Raw genomic sequence first — 21,991 nt, forward strand, 5'->3', positions numbered from 1 at the left:
TTGTTGACGATCCATTGTGCATTTTATGGATTTCAAGGGTAAATGGGTTATGTATTCTTTCGTGAAAAATGAGGCCACGTAGCTATTAAGGAATATTGGAATGCGTGCGTGGACAATTGGCGCTGGAGGGAGGTGATTTGTTGTTCAAATGGGAAACATTTTTGTGGGGAATGCTCTCCGTTTGGACAACCCGGGGGGAAATCGGAATGAATTGCCGTTTGAAGAGTTGATTTTCGTTCTTGAAATTCAGAGCAGCGGAAATTCAAATGCAGTTGATGCTTGAATTTTGGATAAATTCTAATATTGGAGAACGATTCTATTTTTTAAAGTTCATGGGACAATGAGAATGAAGGAAAATTGGGATCATTCAGGCAATTTTCTAGTCTGAATTGCCAATCAATTGAAAATGATATTAAACACTGGGTTTAATTATCAGAATTAGTTTGAAAATTCAAGCTTTTATCAGGATATTAATAATTATTTTACATAAAATGCAGAATTTTACTGAATTTTTAAGATGAATAAAAAATTTCGCGACCTTACATTTCACAGAAATTATGGAAATTAATTTATTCCTGAAAGAAATTAAAGTATTATTCTTCCACTTTTGTATTATAATTATCATTTTTCAGTGGAGTAAACCTATGAATTTACACTGCTCAATTAAAAAATCCCCTTGAATTGAGAAATGAGAACATGAGAAATCCAAATCTAGTTACGCCTAAAAAAAAAAAATTCTTACAGTCATTAAAAACACTTCACCAGCCGAAATTCCCACCATCAAGAACCCCAAACTATTTGCCGATGACACCTTCAAGTCCATCCAATAATCTCTAGCTCTCTTCTCAAACTTTTATGAACCGAAAAAAAAAATTCCCATTCACTCCCTCAGAAGTCAAGCACCCCAGAAGCCCCGCGCGGAGCTCCGCAGAGAGATGATTGACAATAAAAAATGCAGCGGTCGCGGAAAACCCCTAGATCTTCCCTGTGACGTGCCGCAGCAATTGGATTCGCCCGTCAGAAGTATTCAATTGACTGAAAAATGCAAGAACAAACGAAAATTCGAGGCTCGTTTCGGGATGCACCGCGATGTGCCCGAGTGTGATGAATTGACAGTGGCACGCGGAATGGACGATGAAAGATCGATCGATTTCATCCCTTCGGCTTTTCAGGTGGACTCCTCCACTATTTCATCCCAGCACACACACCAGTCCACACGCATTGACTAGCAGCAAAGTTGCTGTGTACGCCGGAAACGATGATTTCATGTTTGGCCCCTCGTTCTCTCACAAAGGCGCATCGCTGTACTCGGACCTACTGGGTAAATCGTATCATGCGCCATATTCAGCAAAGTGCTTCCTCTCAACATTGACATGTACCCATCGTATCCCCTTTATTACCGTTTTCCCCGATACATCAATTAGTCATTATTTCTGGGATAAATCGGCTTATCGGGGAATTTTACAACCAGAGGACTTTGTCTTATCGATCTATTTTCATTACGCCAGACACAAACCCGTAATTATCCAGACAATTTTCTTGATTAATTCGGTCACTTTAATGGGTTTCTGGTAAATATTTTGGGATAAACGATAGATAATTGAAACTTTATCAGATGTTATTTAGGAAAATGTTTTAATGGGAATTTCTGAAACGAAATCATTCATATTTTTAGTGTTTTTTTTATGTTGTAGCATTCTTTATTCTTGAATGAAAGTTTAGGAAATATTTTTGAGTCTAGAGGATATGTAAAATGTAACTGACTTCGTTTTAAAGTCATTTACAGTTCGTACTACTTTTTCCTTATTCTGACGTTTAAGTTTTCAACATTTTCCTTTTAAAAACTTGAGCCACAAAATATTTAGGAAATTCTGCACAAAAAATTTTTGTTTCATCACTTTTTCCTTCAATTTTCAGATTTTTTTTATTTAAGCGTTTCAAGCCAATGCGTTCACTCAGATAATTTTCCGAATTTAATTCAGTTATTTTAATGCGTTGTCGAGGAATATTTTGGGATAAATTAATTTTTACAAGAATTTTTTAGCAGTTTGCGATGTTTTTTGAGAAAAATTCTTAATAGAAACGTCATGATATCTATAAAAAATAAATAAATACGTTATACTGGACCACCAGTAGCACCACTTCGTTTTCAAATAATTCACAATATTTGTAACGATTTTTTTTATTTTGCTGTAAAATTCTTGCATGAAAATGCAATTATTCTTAAATGAATGATTATGAAATTTTTTTAATTCCAAAGAATATGAAAAATGTAAATAACTGTTGTTCTGCTGATGACACGTGCACAATAAATGGTGAATAAATGAAATAATGGAAGATTTATCGTTACGCCCCTGGAGTGGAACAATGAGTACATTATTTGGTAGAAATTTCTCGGGTGAAAGGGCATTTGTCAGGGTGAGTGGCAACAGGAATTGACAGAGCTCACTATATCTCGTGATTTATGATGCCTCATATTTGTATCATCTACGTCTTGCGCTATTTTTCAGCTATTTACCCTCTGCCAACACTTCGTCCTTATCTCGGCGTCGATCGGACATGCTTTTATGGGATTAAAACGAACGTGATTGATGCTATCGTGATTGCACAATCGGATGACAACATGTTTGTTCATTAGGAGAATCAAAGCGATTGATTTTTGCGCAAAAAATTAATTTTATTACACATCGTAAAATACCAAAAGGAGTGAATGAATCAGCGGGAATGAAAATAAAGATCATTTTCATGACCCTTGTGGTCCAAATTGAGCGAAAAAAATTGATATTTTTAGTTGATGAAAATAATTATTGTCCTTTTGAAAAAAAAAATGTGACCCTTCTAACAATTTTAATTAATTATTTTTTGAAAATATTGTTTTTGCAAATAATAAATTGTTAAGCTCACATTTTCTCATCCGAATCACCAATTATCTTTATTCCAGATATGCTATCGTGATGGCAGCAGCAAAACAATGACAATTCATTTATTCCCCAGAAGAATAAAGATCGATTAATTTGTTCTGGCGTATTTAATAATTTAATGGACTATTATCCAGGGACAACAGTCCCTGAAATATGTTTCCACTCAAAAAGACAGTAATTATTGCCCTTTTAAATAATTTATTTTGGAGCTCTCCACATTTTCTCATTCCACTCATCAATCAAAAAGAATTAAAAATATGTTGCGACTCTCGTGAAAAATGGGTTTATTATTTTCTGAAAATATCCTCCTTTCAAATATTAAATTTTTACGCTCACACTTTCTCATCCGAGTCACCAATTATCATCATTCCAGGTATGCTACCATGATTGCACTAACAAAACAATGACAATTCGTTTATTCCCCGGAAGAATAAAGAATAATTAATTCGTTCTGGCGAGTTTAATGATTAAATGGACTATTGTCCAGGGACAATGGTCCCTGAAATGTATTTCCACTCCCGGTTCTTGGCGGAATAACATAATTCAATGGTGTCTGGATTAAATTTCAATGGCAACCTGGTCTGTATAACTTTTAGAAACGATTATGTATGCAGTGCAAGCAGAATGGGCACAATTCCCCAGCATTTGGACACGGGAAACCATTTGTAACGCCCTGGTAGCACTCGACAACACTCAAACATTGTTCCACAATTGTTTATTCATCTGTGCAGAAGAAAAAATGATAATTCAATCCCGATGGGACTGGGAGTTTTTGCATTTTCTCTTGTGCGTAAGTAATATCCAGCATTTGCATTTATGTTTCGCAGTGTCACTAGTTAATCCCAAGTCGTCATTTGATGCGAACTCTTGAGAGACTCCTTAATAAGGTGCATCGTGGGGGAACTCTCTCAAGGCTTCATTCATTATATAGTAATAGTTCTATCGCATCTCACCGAGTGGAGGAGAAAAAACTTCAGTATGAAGCGGAAGTTTCGTATTTTCTTGGAAGTTGAGCCGCTTCTACTACATGCGCTGCGGTAAATTATCTCCTGTTTGTTTGTTACACGCGAGAAGGCACTTTCAGTGGGGGAGATAATCCGACCGATGATTACGGATTTCATGCAATGAAATATTTGTTGACAAAAAATTTGATCCATTAGAAAAGAAATTCTGTTTTTTTTTACTTTTACGAGTAATTTTGGGATAAAAATTAATAGAATTTTAATTGAGTTTATTATTTGTTGTTTGTTCATTGAAGACAGCAGGAATTTCATTTTATTTTATTTTATTTTAAGGCCCAACAAATGTCAATAGAATCCACAGATTTTTTTCAAATTAAATTTCAATGATTTTTAGTTCAATTTTTTCTGTTACAAGATTTTTTATTCTGACGTTTTCCTTTAGAAGAATTTTTCCATCGTTCTCAGACGAATGTTTTGAATATAATTTTTACTCTACAGAATCTGTAGAATATTAATTAAATAAATTTCGATGGAAATTCATAAAAATCACTAGGTTTTTCACACTTAATTTCTTAATAATATAAAAAAAATTAATTATTATAAAGTGAATGTTTGGAAAATATTTCAGAGTTTAAGGGATATGAAAAATGTAAAGTGTATGAATGTCAATAGAATTTCATAACAAATGGCAAGTTATTTTCATTAAATTTCTCCACTATATTTTAAAAATGGGACAATATCAATGACCTTGACCCACTCTCACCGACTCGTTAAACGTTCACTGGCCCATTCGTAGATAAATTCAGCAGCAGAATATTCCACACAGACAGCGGGAAGAGCTCGTGTGGGTAAAACAAGTCGGCAGGAAGTGGTGGGGGGCCTCAGCGATTTGTACGAGAGGAGAGACACAACTTTTAAAAGTCCAACCATGAATAGAGAGAGAGTCTAGACTCTAGAGTACTGTGTTGTGGCGCTCTGTGTCCAGTGTATTTCCCACAAGTTTTGGGTACGTCCTTTGCTCGTGCACCAGTTGATTTCTCATTAACATGGACAATCTCCAAGTTGAAATTGATACCGGGAAGTTGAGGGGGGGCAGAGAGACCAGTGTCTATGGGAGAGAGTATGTGGCGTTCAAAGGAATACCTTATGCTCAACCACCAGTTGGGGAACTTCGGTTCGAGGTGATTTACATTTATCGTTATAGGATTGTAATGTATTTTCGGAAAATATATTGGGATGAATGATTAATGATAATTGAATTTTTTGTTGTGGTTTCTGATGTTTAATCATTTTTTTTGCATATGATAAAAATTCTTAATGGAAATGTCTGGAATTTTATGCTCAACCACCAGTTGAACATTTTTGTTTTCACGTCATTCGGATTTTCAATGAAGTTTTTTGTCTGTTGTAACGTTCTCCATTTGAACATTTAATTATTCTTAAATGGATGCTCAGAAAATGTTTGAGACGAAGTGTCCGGACGATATGTCAAATGTAAATGACTTTGTTTTCAAGTTATTTCTATTTTTCACATTTTTTTCCGGTTGTGACATTTCCCTTTTCAATATTTCCGTTTCAAGAACTTCCGTCGCAAACTGTCTAGCAAATGTTTCAAAGTCTGAATGAGGGAAAAGACTTTTTGTAAAACCCTTTTCAGCAAGAAATGCATCAATAAAAATATTTCTCTATTCACCCGATTCCGCAATATTTATTCAAAAGTCAACAAGCGGCTGAGTTGACTCGTCTCGTTCCACTAAATTGGATTTTTATCGTTCAAAATAGGATCCGCGACCGCCACTGAAGTGGACCGGTGTGAGGGAAGCGACAAACTTCGGTGACAACTGTGCCCACATTGATCCAATAATTCGTGGTATAGTGGGAAGCGATGATTGTCTATATCTCAATGTCTACACAACATCGATCCACCCGCAGATTCCAAAGGCCGTCATGGTCTGGATTCACGGCGGGGCGTTTGTCCTTGGATCCGGTGATGATACCCTGTTTGGACCGGATTATCTCATTGATAAAGATATTGTTCTGGTTACAATCAATTATCGTCTTGGAGTCCTAGGTGAATTTCATCGTCAAACTGTAGCCAGTGCTTTCTCCGGGAAATTCTATTGAATTTCTCTTGGAAATTCATTAAAATCCTATTAAAGATTCTATTGTTTTTTAATTTAGAGTTTTTTAAACTTTTTATGACATTTAATGCGCAAAATTTCTCATGGAAGTCTCCAGAGAATAATTCATATGAAAATGAAAATACATTGATTTTTTTTTCAATTAAATGCTGATATATAAAAAACAAATAGCTATTATAGAGTTTTAATGGAATTCATTTATACTTTTTCCAAGTTATGTTTCAATTTGTATTTTTACAGAAAAAACCTCACGAGAATTAATGTATTAAAATGGCAATTTATTTACTTTTTCAGCTGAAATATTTATAAATAGAAGACAAAAAGAATTTTTGATAGAATTTCAGTGGAATTTTTTAAAGAAAGCATTTTCTTTTTGAGTTTCTCGACCAAATGAAATTTATTAAAAATTTAAATGAGATAATCTTAGGTTTTCTGAACCTGGAGAATGAGATTGCAGCGGGTAATCAGGGCCTGAAAGATCAGGTGTTGGCTCTGCAATGGGTAAAACGGAATATTGATAGATTCGGAGGGGATCCGGGTAACGTTACGATTTTTGGAGAGAGCGCTGGTGGCGCGTCTGTTCATTATCTGACTATATCTCCTTCAGCTCAAGGTATTAACGCCACAGTTTTGTTTCACACAATGTACACACTGGCTACATACATAACCGGGGTGTTTGCAGGATTATTTCAGAAGGCTATTATACAGAGCGGGTCGGCGATAAATCCATGGGCCAGAGTACCAGGATCACCCAAGCGATACGCCCGCCAACTTGCCGCTTTATTAGGGAAGGAGAGCGATAATCCTGCGGAATTGTTGAGGCTCTTCAAGAGTGTCGATGTGCAAGAGTTAATACGGGCGCAGGCGAAAATTCCCACGAAAAATGTAGTTGAAAAAATTTTAATTACCAATTATTTTTAATTAACTCCATCAATTTCACAGGAAATTCAGAGCCGAAATGTTGTAATTTGAAGTTTTTTCTTTATGGGATTAACCCGAAGTTATATATTCAACAAATAATAGTTTATGTGAAATTTTCGGAGGATATTTACGCGGAAAAATCATTTACGGTTTTTTTCATGAATAGTTTCCGTAATTTATTTGCAAGAACGACACGAATCATTTATGAATGTAAAAGTAAGCGGTATTCCATAAATTTCAAGAATTCCATTTCAATTTCAGTTTATTTTCTTAATCGTAAAAATTGAATAGACAGTTTAATGTCAATTTTAACGCAATTGAGTGCCGCTATACCGCGAATGCATCAATCAATCGAATCAATAAAACCCCAATCCCCCAAACTTGATTGTTTCCAGGATAAATTGCATTTCCTCAATCCATTTGGACCAGGTGTGGATGCACTATCAAAGAATCCATTTCTACCGATACCCCCAGAGGAGGCCATGAAATCCGGCATCAAAGTGCCCTGTATGATCGGTTATATGAGCGACGAAGGCCTCCTAGTCCTAGCAGGTGCAATAAATTCGCGTTACGACGTGTCTCATCACAAATTCATTTTCAATTTGGTTGGAGGATTAGTATAACCTGTTGGTTTCAGGCTTGAATCTCGATATTGATGGAGAAACGACATCCGGAATTAATCCCGAGCGATTCGCCGAGATTGATGAGAAGTATCAGACCTGCATGTTGCATCCAACAGCAGTGAAACACTTTCAGCAGAGGAATTTCTCGGTGGCTGATGTCAGGAAAATATACTTCGGCAATCAGAAAATTTCCACGGAGACAGTAAAGAATTTTGTGGACCTCCAGGGAGACGCTCATTTCCTCTGTGGCATTCACGATGTCCTCGATATTCAGGTTAAAACGTCGAAAAACCCGACGTATCTGTACAAGTTTGATTGCGACATGGGAACATCTCACATCAAATTGTTCATGAATATTAATTTTCCTGGTGAGCTGGACGTGCGAAGAAATTTCATAGATAAACCTAGGGAATTCGGCATTTTCAACGGAAATGTTCGATGGAAATTTAAAAAATGCGCACTAGTTTCCAAATTTTTCTATAAAATCGCTTTTTTAAGGAAGGAAAATGAAATTTCACAAATTGTAAAACTGTGGAATTTACCTATAGAAGTTTAATCGGAGAGAATTTTTACCGAATTCACTGGGTTTCTCTATCAAATATTTCCGTGCGTATGTTAAATTCACTCCAAGAATAATACATCATCCCTCCGCATATGCATCAGCGGTCTAACATTAAACTGTTTTCATTTTTAAGGCACCTGTCACGGTGATGAATTACCTCTACTATTCTACGCAAAATTACTCCAGAAATTTGGGGTTGAAGCTCCAGATCCTTCCTCTGTCCAGTGGTTACTTATTCAGCGCTTCACGGAAATGTGGACTAACTTCGCCAAGACTGGGTAATGTTAAAAATACATCTTTCATAATTTTTCGGAGAGGGTGGGGCGCTGGGGCGAGGGGAAATAACTTCCGTGATGCTGTGCATACACAACTTCCTGATGCATTACAAGTTAACCGGAAAATATAAATGGATTATTCATATTTAAGGAACCCGACATCGTCGACATCTCAATTTTTGCCGGTCACGTGGACCCCCGTTACGAAAATGCAGGAGTACGAGTGTCTGAAAATTACGGACGGTCTTGAGATGACGAGGGAGATCAATGTTTTCAATCGGTTGAGCTCGCAATTGAAGAATAAATTGTAAATGTTATCGTAATTGTTGGATTCGTACGCAAAGAGAATTATTTTCATAAATACGACGGATGTAGCGTAAAGTTTTAGGCATTATTGTTATTAGATTTTCTAAATTTGAATATCTATATTTTTTTCTTAATTCTTAGCAGATGTGATAAATTTGTTACTTGTTAAATGAATAAATATGAAATTATTTTTATCAATTTTTGAAATTTCTTTCTGAAGAATTCCGATGAAATTCCATATCCAGGCCCCCGCAATAAATTGATCAATAGATTCTAACTCATTTGAAAGCAAAAAATGTGCTTTCCACGGAAAAAAATTGCTCCGCATCATCGTGAATTCAATGTATTATGAATGAAGAATAGAATGAAAAAAATGCGCAAGAAATCCAGACGAAATAATCCCGCGTCATTATAATTCTTTAAAACAAAAACCCCATGACTCAGTAAAAAAATTTATCAATAGAGTCTAGACTCAATACAGCCAGAAAAACGTACTTTCCCAAAAAAAACGCTCCCCATTATCACGACTTCAACGCGTCATGAATGTAAAACAGAATGAGGTAAAATGCGGAAGACACAAAAGAAGTGATCACAAGTCATTAAAATTCCATTGAAAAGAATCATCATAACTCCGTAACAAATCCATTAATCCAGAATGATGACTAAGCAAAAAAAAACCCCTTCAACCGAAAAAAAATCCCCAAATGATCGCCATTTCTTTCGCATTATCCCCAAAAGTTACAGAAATGACAAAAATATTTTCGCCTGTCAATAACGATAACCAGCGAATCCAGTCGCATAGCTCACGCGAGTTCGAAAATAAACCTGATGCCTCACGATAATCCCACAATCACAAAATTACCGAACACACGTACGAGACCGTCTCGACACACTCCCCACACATTCAAACCTGTTTATCTTCCCAAGAATACGTGACTATGGGCATGCGTAGTGGGTGTGTACGAGGCAGTTGGCAAAGTCAGTCGACCGTGTTCATTATTCTGTCTCGTTTTATTCCACCAGTGTTCCCCCGAGTGTTTTCACCCCTTCAAATTTCTCTATCCACCCCCAAAAATAATACCCGTCCGATCCGTCTAATTAAATCGAAGAGCCCCGAGTGATGACTACAACTCCATAAATACCTATTACCCCGGGAAAATTCTAGCTGTCAGATAAGCCGGCGCCTCCCGGGAAAACATTTCCAAACATCGCGGGAGGAAAAAAAAACATTTATTCGTGCAGTTCCGCATCAGCCGAAGCGAATGGAACACACCCCCATTTCCGAGAAGACGCGCTCAAACGGTCAAGAGTAACATAACCCCCGATGGACTCGGCGTACCTCGAGGCGATCCAGGGGATTCCCGGATCGACGCCAGGCGAAAAGTACAAGGCGCTGAACGCCGCCGCGGCCGCGGTAATATCTTCAAAATCAAAGAACCCCGACGTCAATCCCCTCCGCGAGATCAAATCCCTCGGCATCCCCGAGCCCCTGATACCCCTGGTGCATGCTGAAGTGTCGAAAAACCTTCGCGACCCGGTGGGAATAATCGAGGCGCTGAAATCGGAGGACGAGATTGTCTTTGATCGTGCACTCAAGGCCAAGTGGTTCTTTGACGGCAGCAATCCCCAAATTACTAATGCGCAATACTACGAGGATCACATCTTCCCCGACGTGTCATTGGACCACCGCGAGGCCCTCGTGAAGAAATTATCCGCGTCTTTATCGTCCCAAAACGCGGATAAATCGATAGCGGAGGGTTTTTACGCCGAATTGGCAGCAAAATACGGTGGAAAATTGGCGGAGTCACTGCTGATCGCCTGCAGCGAGGAATTCATTAAAAAGCTCATCATCGAGGAGCGGAAAATCGGCCTCAATACCCGCCTGATGAAAATTATTTATCGCAGCTATCCAAATGTCATAATCGATTACCTGAAATTGAGCAACCGCGATGACCCTCGCGAGCGCAATTTTGCGGTGGTAAATATTTCTGATTATACGGATTTTTTGCCGATACTGTTGAAGAGAAATATCAACAGTTTTATCGAGGTAATTGAGATGCACGAGCGCTCGCTGGGGATTAAATTAAGCCGGAAACGAACCGAGTTATTTATGAAACAGGGGATTGATGCTGTCGTCCGCAGCCCCAGGGCCTTTCTACCGATGATGCCGTTGAAGGTCACTGGAAAGTTGTCAAAAGGTCAATTCAAGTCGATGTTCAGGAATATCTTTCCGGAGAAGAGGGAGCAGTTCAAGTTCGAGGAGATTTTCGGGTATTTAGAGTACTATCAGGAGGAGAAGCTGGAGCTGTTGCTGTCGACTTTCGAAGAGGTTTACGGGGTGAAGTTGTTGGATTGCGAGGGCCAGGTGACCCCGGAGGTCCTGAGGGCCCTTCCTGCGGAGGAGAGAGTGAGACAGGCGAGGAAGAAGCTGGAGAGGGACCAGGACTGGCACCTGGGGGGCAGCTGGGAGTTCAAGATGTCGTGGAGGTGCTATCTCTCGACTGAGGAGTCAATTCCGATGATCAAGGAACAGATCAGGAAGAGCTCGGACGTCAACGACAGGAGGGATTTGCTGGAGCTGATGATTTTCACTTGCGCTGTCAACGGGGATGAGGTGGCACTGCTGGAGGTCCTCAAGTACATCAACGTGAGGCACAAGAACGAGCAGGGGTGGCTCCTGTTGGAGGTCCTGGGGGGATTGCTGGAGTATTTCCAGGCGCAGAACCTCAGCGCCGAGCACTGGGAGGTCCTGGATGATCTCATTCGTCTGCTGGACGTTAAGAATGAACTCCAGAGCAGATCTGGTCAAGCACAGCAAGTTATCACCGCTGGTATCCACTTCAATCTCATCAATAAGCTGCCGATCGATCGTAAAATTAATCTTCTCATCGAACTCTACAGCAAAACTTGGGGTGGTAAGTGGAATATTTTGACTGATTATCCTGATTATGAGCGAAAGTGTTTGGAGAGTTTTCTGGAAATTATTGAACAGAGGTATCCCGAGAACCATGAGATCTGGAAAGAGTCGTGGCCGGCCGCGGTGATTGATCTCGTGCAGGCGATCTACAATTTCAACGAGAGAAACTCGAAAAATCCGACGTCTAAACTAGAGAATTTCTCGTTGAAGGGTTTTCTCTGGTTATTGGAGGCTGTCAAGAAAATCCTTAACGATAAAGATGAGGAGAAGTGGACCAAATCGAGGCTGTCGGAAATCCTGAAGAAAGGAGAGAAGGATCTGTGGGAAGCCTTAGTTCCAGGTAAACCAGAAGGGCCTGTAATCAATTTTCAGACGACAGAGGTTCTCTGTCTTCTCAAGAAAAATCCAAAGGAGATCCTGGAAAATTGGGAGAAATATCTCGAGGGACTGAGAGAGAACATCTACGGGAGACTTGCTCAGAGGTTCGTGAAGTCGTGTCGCTGGCACCAGGAATTGCCGATCAAGTTTTCACAGAAAGCTGTGAGCAATCTCACGACCAACAAGGATGCTTGGAGCTTGGTCGTCCTGGCTCTACTGTACGACGGAAGCGCCTTCGAGCGGGTGATCACACCGTTCGTACCGAAAACCCCGGGACTTAATCCAAATGACGACAACGCTAAGACCAATTTCGTCCTGACCTTCACGATTCCCAAGTCACTGAACCTGGTGATTCCACCGGTCTCTCCGGATCTCGTCCTGGAGTTCTGCGTCGGGGATTACATCCACACGGCTGTTAACTGCCTGACGAACATCGGTCGAAGGGTTTCAGCTGACAAAGTCATTCCTTTCGCGATTAAATTAATGGACAGGGGTGTGTCAATCAAGAAACACGGCATCAGGCTGTTCACTCGTGTGGCGAGGAACGATGCAATTAGAGTTTTATTGACAAATTTACTGAGGAATGAAAAGCATCGATCGATCCGGGCTATTGTGTTTGATAAGATAATGCAGATGTTCAGGGAGGAGCCGAGCCGAGAGACATGGCCGATCATGCGTGAGGCTATTCAGGATCTGCGGCCCGATGACGACGCAATTATGGCCATGACCAACATCAGCAGGATTCCTGATGAGTTCGTTGTCGATTACGTGAGAATGCTGCTCGCCGCGATCAGGCGGCTTGAGGGAGTGGAGAACGGACTTGACAGGAAGCAAGCTTTGGCCAGATTCAGCCAACTCATAAATTCAGCTATCAGCGTTGCTTATGTCTTCCCAGAAGAGCTGCACGAATTCATCCTGAAGGAGTACTTTGCTGATTTATCGCAACCTGATTATGCTTTCTCACCCGCAATGAGGTATTACGTCGTTCGGGGGTATCTGATGAGGGCTGAGGAGAAGTTGGAGCATCGTCTCCAGCATCTCACAGGTTTGTTGACTGAGATTATTAAAAAGTACTGGGATGTCGAGGGGGAGAAGGCGGGATTGTTACTCGGGAATCATGTGGTTTATAAGTTTACTCAAGAGGTCATTGAGCAGCAGTTCTCCTCACCAATTACTAAGGCCATTGTGCAGGCGCTATTCAAAAGCTTCTTTTCAATTCTGAAACCCCCGCACGCGCCGACTTCCTATTTATATCTCACCTACGCGGCTTCGTTCGAGGTCGCGATAGCGCCGAAAGATTTGGCGGGAAAAATCGCGCAACTTTTGCCGACTATCATTGCTGCCCTCTCCAGGGAGTCACTAGCCCTCGTTGCTAAGGTTTTGCACGAGTTCTTGGACGCGAGGATATCGCGGGATGAGTGGGGACACTCGGAGTTGGAGTTTGTGGAGAGCCTTCTCGAGTTTCAGAACGAGGATTCCACTATTTTGGCATCGATGATGCTGAACTGTAGTTTTAAAATTACGGATGAGCCGCGCTTCTGGAGAATTGTGAGGGGGTTGCGGAAACATCAGCATCCGGCTGTCGTTGCGAATGTCTATGTGTGTGTTAACCAGTTAGAGGGCAAGTGATGGGGCATGGGAGTTTCTATTTTTTTTATGCAGTGGGAAATGTTGGAGTGAGCTATTTTTTCAACTTCGAGAGTAGTTTTATGCGAATGTAAAGGTTTTTTTTTTTTCAATAATAAATATTGTATTTTGCTGCATTTCGATGTTTTCGAAAGTGTCAGTTGTGTATTTTTGAAATTATGCACAGAGGGAGTTATTAATGTGCGAGTATGAAGATTGATTTTTGATAAATAATATTGTATTTTCCATTCTAAAGAGATTCTGCGATCAAATCTACTAGAACCATCTAGATTTATGCGACTCGATTATAGAATTCTCACGTTAAAGTGCGAAGTTTTTCATTATATTGGATCTTGTGTTTTGAATAGAGAAAAGGGAATTCTATATTTCAATTTCAAGAGTGCGAAGCTATTCGTGAAGCGGAATATTAGCATGCGAATATAAAGATGTTTATATTTTGATTTTTTCAAAAGCACTAGTTGTGTATTTTTGAAATTATGCACAGAGATAATTATAAACATGTGAGTATGAAGATTAATTTTTGATAATATTGTATTTTGGATATTAAGAGGTGAATTTTGCAGCCGCATTTTGCAGATTTCGAAAGCGCCAGCTTTGTATTTTTGAAGTGATGCACAGATGAAGATATGAAGATTGATTTTTGATAATAAATATTGTATTTTGCATTCTGCGATCAAGTCTCCTAAGAGGCAGCCAGACTTATTGAACCAGATCCCAGAATTCTCATTCTTCATTCCAAAAAATCCGCAATCTCCGCTCCTCCTGAAATTTCCCATTCTCAAAAGAATCCGTTATACTCACATGACTCGTCGAATCCAGTGATAAACGAGGGACACTTCGTGAAGACCTTCTGACCCGCCGGTGTATCCGGCCAACAAGACCATCCATCAAACAGTCCAGGGCAATAAGGTTCTGCGAGAAAAAAATTACCCGATTGAGATTAAATGTAAATACCTGTCTGAATGGTGAATTTTACGACTGTAAATAGACAACAATTGGACTCGATACGATGTCGGTAAGTATAGAGGCACTTCGGTCGAGGGAAACGATCTAAATTTACGAGCATCAGGCCGACAATCCCCTCGGCTTGATCGAATGTCCTTAAACGAGAAGAAAAAACATTTCCATCGATCGTTTCTCGGGGGGAAACTATGCACGTGAGATCGGTATATCCAAAACTGATGGTTCTATTGAGATTCAGGGCGTCAGGGTGACAACGTGAAGCTCTTCGCAGCAGAATAGCTCAGGGGGAAGGGGGTGGGTTTCCGGGGGGGATTTACGACCAGATCAGCGTTCAATTTGTCTTAGCAGACGAATTTTATCGTCGCCTTGTTGCCAAGGGCCGTCCACGTCGTGGAACAGGGAGCTAATGAAATAATTATGGGAATCATAACTTATCTGTCGGGGTTAATTGGACAACACAATAAGTTATTTTTCTTTCTTGTTTTGGTTTGGGGAAGCAACGAAGGGAGAGCACCCGTAAATGGAGAATAATTTTTGTCGGTGAAAGGCGCGCAGAGAAAAATATTTCGTAGAGAAACATAACGAATTCGATGGAAATTTTTATTAATTTTTTACTTTATTCAATTCGATCAAAAATTAAAAGATGAAATTCTCATTTCAATAAAATAGAATTCAATAGAATTTTCTAACGCATTCACTGGGATTTTGTAGTAAATTTTTTCGTTTGTGAAACGGACTTTTATACAATTAAGTAATTTTAATAATTTTTTATTTCACTTTAATACTCGATACCCCCCGGGTGTACAACTTATGCTCGAGATGTCGAGAGCGCCCACTCGAGTTTCCCAGCGTTTTCGTTTTATTGAACAACTTGTTGAAACGACAAACTCCCTATTGCGGGCCTCGGGGTTCGAGCTCCCCTTCTCATTTTCACTTTTTCACCCTCATAAATCCCACCCTTTCTTTTCATTTCCGGTAACGATGATTTAATATTAATTTATGTTCAACTGCTCGATGAATTACGGAGAGGTTTTTTCCGCCATCAGGGGTATGTAAATAACAGCCTTTTCCCCCGTACGGCACAGAGGGAGAAAAGTTGAATAAAATTATCCGGAAATCGAGAGAAATTTTATCGTGGGATAGGCGATCGTAGAGAATAGAGCTTTTCGTTTATTCCGGTCATCGAACTGAAATATTGTGAGTAGAGAAATGACAAATTTTGGTAAATATTGATATTTAAGATGATATACACTGTTGAGAATTTTTTCACTGAAATTTGCAGTCAAAGTTTTGGAAATTTCTAGTAAGTAATATTTTCATTGAAATTTTAAGGGATTTTGTTATTGAATAGGCGTAATTTTATTATTAATATTAATATTAATTTCAGCGGAGAAGAAGTCGCCATTCGTCTCGCACTTTTTTGCCCCCATGTGGGGTGAAAAGACCCAGAAAGGGGCTCCGCTCCACGATTGCTAGCCTTGTTCGGTAATTTTTCTCCAACTTTTCTTCTCCCTGCCGATGCAAAAACCCGGAAATCTGGATTGAGATATGTTTTCTGGATTGAGGATGAGAATGCCACAGACATTATGCAGGAGAGAATCTCGCACGTTTCTCGTCTTCTGTTTTATAGGGAAGCACTAGAGTGCAATAAGAAATTCAATACATCCGGCTTATGGGATGTATTCCATTTTTTTTTAATTCCATTCTCTTTGTAATTCCGGTCGTCGGGGGGGTGGAACATTAAGGGAATCGAGATTTTCTCTCTCTCCACGGGGGAATGTCTCCGCATAATGCGATTAAGTTTGAAAACTTTCTTATTTATCTGGAAATTGAAAAATTCCTGACATATTGAATTCAGTCCGGAATATTCAGTCGGAGAGAATTTGTCATCGAACGGTTTTTCAGTTGACGTCTCGTTGCGTCAATTATCCGAGTTTCGGGGTCAATAATTGGCCCTGCGACGCGGGATCCTGTTTCTGGGGGATCGGAAGGCCTCTTTGTCCGGAGGTACTGTCAACTTTACTAATTGCCAGTCAGGTGAGAACATCTGGGCTTTTTCAGTCTTGTGGGGCTGGGGCTTCAGCCAACTTTACGGTTCTGGTGACAACTGCGGGATATTTCCAGTATCGATTCCATCAGGTTGAATTTTACGGGGGTATAACGGGTTTTATCGTTTCTATTTTGAGGGAAGGAAGATCCTTCATTGAGTGCATTACACTGAGACAATTTTTTAAAAGAATTTTTGAGAATTTACATTTTTTGCTTTGGATTTTTTGTGTTATTCTTCAATTGTGCATTAATGAGTGACTGTAATTGAATTTTTTTTTTCAACTGCAGGTATTATTGAGCCCTAATAAAATATAATTCATCGATTAGTTTTGTCATTTGAGAATTTGCGAACATTTTGAATTTTTTGGAAATAATAATTCCGGGGATATCTTTCAATATCATGCTTCCAATGGATTCAAATTATTAATTTATTACTTTTACTAATAAATGAATATTTAATTTTAATATTAATTAATATACATCATTAAATATTAATTAAAAATTTAAAAAGAGCAATTTTCCACTCCTTTTCTCTTTTATTGAATTACAAATTTAATTAATGAGATTTAATTATAAATCAATTATAAATCCGTTGGTTTATTCCCCTGACAAAAAATTATAACAATGAAATTAAAATAGATTTTTAAAATGACCTTGGCGACCCCGTGTTTTTCCTCCTGAACTCCACATGACTCTTTTAACAGTAATAATTAACACCAGAAAACCCGGTACCAAGTGAATCCGAGCGGCCTCTCAGCTGGTTGCATCAAAGCTTCTTAATTATCTCGACCCACGTGGCTGTCGTTTTTTATCCGAAGCATCAGAGGTCTCCTGTATTGCACGGAAATAACGGGTCTTCCTTCCCTCAGAGGTGGTTTTCATTATTAGGAATTCACAGTGGACTTCTGCTTTCCAGAACTTCTACCTCTCACATCCAATTTGTATTAAACAACACGTATTTTTATTCAACCGCTCATTTTTCCTCGTTTCGCCAAAGCCGAAATCCAATCTTCTGGTCCATCTGTGTTCCCCTTTGGAAATAGGAAGATGGAAATGTTATTCGAGCCGTTTGGGATCGTTGCTCCAATGGGGGTTTTTGCAAACGACTCTCCGTGATTTTATCATGATCTCCTCTTTATTTCTTATTTTATACGCAATTGGAGTTGATGAAGGTACAGATATTGGAGAAATTATGGGGAAATAAATTTTGAATCCGTTAAAAAAAATTATTTTAGGTTTGACAAGGATTGGTGATGAATTTTAACTGCAGTTTTGTCTCTTCTTTGATGAGAGAACCCTCATTTTTACAATTAGAACCAAAAAATGTGGAAATATAAAAATGTTCAATCAATTTTCAAAATTTAATAGAAGTGATTTTTTTTAATTCATCAAAAAATTCTAAAGATTTATCATTTTTTTCATTTTATAAATGAATATATATTTTATAAACGAATAAATGGATATTGAAGATCAGAGATTGGACCACAATGTCACTTTTTTTTTTTCAATACTTTGGAATCCCTCAGTCTCTCACAGGACTGTAGTTGCATTTCCCCTGAATTCACGAAAAATGTTCAATCAATTTTCAAAATTTAATAGAAGTGATTTTTTTTAATTCATCAAAAAATTCTAAAGATTTATCATTTTTTTCATTTTATAAATGAATATATATTTTATAAACGAATAAATGAATATTGAAGATCAGAGACTGGACCATAATGTCACTTTTTTTTTTTTCAATACTTTGGAATCCCTCAGTCTCTCACAGGACTGTAGTTGCATTTCCCCTGAATTCACGAGCCTATTTGATCGAATTCGAGAGGTCGATGAAGAGTCTTGCGGACAGAGGTCACACGCTGGACGTAGCTCATTTCCCCAGATCGAGGGATATCCCAATTACTCTTGATGTTGTCCCACCACCGACGCACTCTTCGTCGTACAACAATGTGACGTACGCCGAATTTGGTGAAAAATTAGTGCCTCTGATTAATCGGGTGGGAACAGAGCGAGGGAATGGCGTGTCCTGCTGTGGGGAATCACAAGCTGATGATGTTGATCGAGAGGAGCAAGGCCGAGCCGTCTAATTCCCCAGTAGAATTTCATCTTTCAATACAATTTTTTTATTGAAATGCTTTCCATAGAAATTCCTCGACATGAATTTTCTACGCTTTCTGATCTATTTTTCTTCGCTTTTCATAACACAATCTAACAAATCAATTTGGGAAATTTGAGATGAGGCGTGTCTATAGAAAAATCGAAGCCGGTTTTGTTTTTTCGCGCAGATAAGCTGCGGAATTTTTTGAGAAAAAATTACCGACAACTAATAAAAAGGGAAATAGTCATTTTTTATCCTCTTTTCGGCTGAGAATCCATAGCGCAAAGTTTTCCCCGTATTTCAGTAGTTTTTTTTCACCTCACCCACGAAAATCAGTAGAATTTCATCTTTTTACATAATTTTTCCAATAGAAAGTCCGCGCCATGAATTTCCCAACGTTTTTCCACTCATTTTCCTTCTCTTTTCATAAAAAAAAAACAAAAAACACTTGGAAAATTTGAGCCGAGGCATTTATAGAGGAACATTTTTCATGAAACATTTTCATTGAAAAAAAAACTCGCATATGAGCTGTGCAACTTTTCAATGGAAATCGTAGGAATCAAATAGTAGAATATAATGTCCAAGTGACTTCGCTAGATTTTTCTATGAATTTTTTTTTTATTCGTGTTCCGAGGCCTCTTAATTAATCAATCATGTTGACGACAACCCGCCATCGCCCCCCCCCCAACAGCGACCGCATAATTTAATCAAGTAATCCGGATCAACCATCCACATACTCATAGCAAACAGTTTCCTGTCAATTGGTCACATGTTGAATGTTGCGTAATTGTCGTAAGCACCTATGGCCGCCCGCCCGGGATATATGATATCGCTGGGAATTCAGATGGCTTTGACTTCATCCCTTCCGAACCGTACAGTTCCAATCGCATTGATTCCAGGAATCATTGATTCACGATTCCAGGAATCGTGTTGCCAGTCTCGTCAGCAGCCCCTATCACAAGTGGTCCTTCTATCATCCCGCAAATTCCCAGAATGCCATTCTGAATAAGTACGCGTGGGAAGAAATTCGATAGAAAAATTTAGCGAATTCGCTAGAACGCTCTATTGGAATTCTCTAGAAATTCTATTGGGATTCTATTAAAATTCTAGGGAATTCCATTTGTTTTCGCGGCAATTCTATTTATTTTTGCGCTGATTCTATGATGTATTTGGTAGGTCAATAGATTTCGTCATAAGACAATAGATTTCGATTTTTCTATGTGAATATTCTCTTGGAATTTTATCTATGAGGTCAGAATTTTCCAAGTTTTAATAGAAAAATAATTTTAATAGAAAAATCTCAAGAGAAAAATTCAAATAGAAAAATCGAAAGCTATTGATTTTTTCTAACAACAAAACAAATAGTTTTTTAACGAGAATTCCCACAGAATTTTAATAGATTCCCCGTAGAATTTTTCGAGAATTCCAATAGAATTTTCTAGCGAATTCGTTAGAGTTTTCTGTTGAATTTTTTTATACGTGTATTTTCGGAAAAATGGCGCTCATGTTACGGTCCACAGAGGCAGACCAATAACTCCTGGGGTCGTTGAGGTCGGGGATATGCACTTGGTTGACAAATATGTAACGCCTCTGTTTTATGCGAGTATCTTTCTTCCACGCCCCGTCATTTCTTTATTCATGAGAGGGGACGACAGAGTTTGTTTAAATTTTAAATGGGGAGTCTTGGGGTATTTGTCCGGGGGAGATTTTTTTCTTGAGTGATTTGATGCGACACTTTTTCTCCCCCGCCCCCTGGTGAGATTTATGGACTTTGAGAATTTTTTTTGGGTATGTCAGTGCATGAAAAACAGCAATTTTTTGGTTTTTTAATTCTTGAGTTTTGGGAAAACTTGGAATTTTTTTCACGTTTTCTTCTCTCGATTTTCCTTCTCTTTTCATTAACAAATAAAACGAAAAAACTTGGAAAATATATGAATATATTTCTGTGGAAAATATCTCCACAGAATATTTTCCACTCGGAATTAAATTTTTTTTTCATTCAACATGTCCAAGTTCAATTGAAAAAACCAATAGAATTTCCTAGCTAGGTTTTTCTATTTATTAATTTTTTTATACGTGCAGATAAAATTTGAAAAGATTGAATATATTTGTTCCCTGTCTATACAGGGTTTTCACGACTTCCTGATGGGCGAGAGCAGACGGCGTTGTCTACTCGAACCTTCTCGGAAATTTGATATTCGAGAGCTTTCCTTCCCCAATTATAGGAGCAATCTATAAGGCATTTAAGAAACTCACACCAATGAAATTCCTAATGAGCACATCCAACCATAATAGTTTTCCACCTGGTCTCCCCGAAAACGTAATTACGGTACGCTGGCGGAAGCAGCTACGCGTTTTGCGTACGTTGCATCCATTTGAGTTTATTTTCATATCTCATCTCGAGTGTATCAAACTCATTTATCCCCACTCACTGTTTGTAGCTCCAGAGCATGAAAATGTACGAGGCTTCGTTACACATGGAGAACTCCTGGAGCTGGTGTGCCCGTTGTTGAAGTACCCCTGAGGGACGATCAATTCGGAAATGTTGAGTTTCGCGTTAGAGAGGATGGGATTGAGATTGACACGGGCGCATTACCGAGAGCTCTTTTCTATTCGCTTTGAAAAATTTTCAGGAGAACTGCACGATCAGGTGTGATTATGACACGCATGAAACAATTTCGGAGGAAAATTTTGCGAACTCGAGAGAAAATTCTGGTAGTTTTTGGCTGATGCTTCGATAGACATTATTTTATAGAAGAAATGAGTAGAATTTCTTTTTGCACTGGGACATTTTCTGGCGAAATTACTCGACATGAATTTTCTGAACTTTTCCACTCTATTTTTTTCCATTTTCATTAAAAAAAATAACAACTTGAAAATGATAGTAAAATATCTCAATAAATTGTGTGGAAAAATGCAATTCTTGTGAGTGTTTATATAGAATATTATCCATTAAACACTTCTATTGAGAAAAAAATTATAAAAACTTCAAGAGAAATACAATAGATTTTCTGAAAAAAATTTAGCGAATTCGAGGGGGAATTCTATTTTATTTTCTATTGAAAATTCTGTTAGATTTTGGCTGATGCTTAGATAAACACTATTTAATAAAAAAATCAAATTCGTCTAATTTTTAATTTAATTTTTTTTCTATTTCTGAATTTTTTCATTTGTTTTATTATTTGGACATTAATAATTTCGCCAATTCGAATCGGCTAATGACCGCAGAAC

General features: G+C 38.5%; 3 protein-coding genes across 6 annotated transcripts in view; 2 read left to right on the top strand and 1 right to left on the bottom strand.

Annotated features, from left to right (window-relative positions):
• Positions 1–21,991, bottom strand: part of LOC107038582 (calcitonin gene-related peptide type 1 receptor) — a 61,072-nt gene that overhangs the window by 15,679 nt on the left and 23,402 nt on the right. For all 4 annotated transcript variants that reach the window (XM_015257762.1, XM_029126139.1, XM_015257764.1 and 1 more), the window contains exon 4: positions 14,455–14,565. In XM_015257762.1, coding sequence (XP_015113248.1) covers positions 14,455–14,565 — 111 coding nt within the window. The remainder of the gene's footprint in view (positions 1–14,454; positions 14,566–21,991) is intronic.
• LOC107038578 (esterase B1) lies at positions 4,795–8,909 on the top strand. The gene is made up of 8 exons (XM_015257754.2): positions 4,795–5,064; positions 5,666–5,954; positions 6,452–6,637; positions 6,707–6,909; positions 7,341–7,497; positions 7,583–7,936; positions 8,264–8,408; positions 8,557–8,909. Exons 1-8 carry the CDS (start codon positions 4,930–4,932, stop codon positions 8,714–8,716), a joined length of 1,629 nt encoding a protein of 542 aa, XP_015113240.1. The 5' UTR covers positions 4,795–4,929; the 3' UTR covers positions 8,717–8,909.
• On the top strand, positions 9,691–14,330 carry LOC107038577. Its single transcript, XM_015257753.1, has one exon. The coding sequence runs from the start codon at positions 10,036–10,038 to the stop codon at positions 13,633–13,635; it is 3,600 nt and encodes a 1,199-aa protein (XP_015113239.1). The 5' UTR covers positions 9,691–10,035; the 3' UTR covers positions 13,636–14,330.

This window comes from Diachasma alloeum, unplaced genomic scaffold (genome assembly GCF_001412515.2).
Source record: "Diachasma alloeum isolate Michigan unplaced genomic scaffold, Dall2.0 Dall_scaffold_00285, whole genome shotgun sequence".
Lineage (NCBI taxonomy): Eukaryota > Metazoa > Arthropoda > Insecta > Hymenoptera > Braconidae > Diachasma > Diachasma alloeum.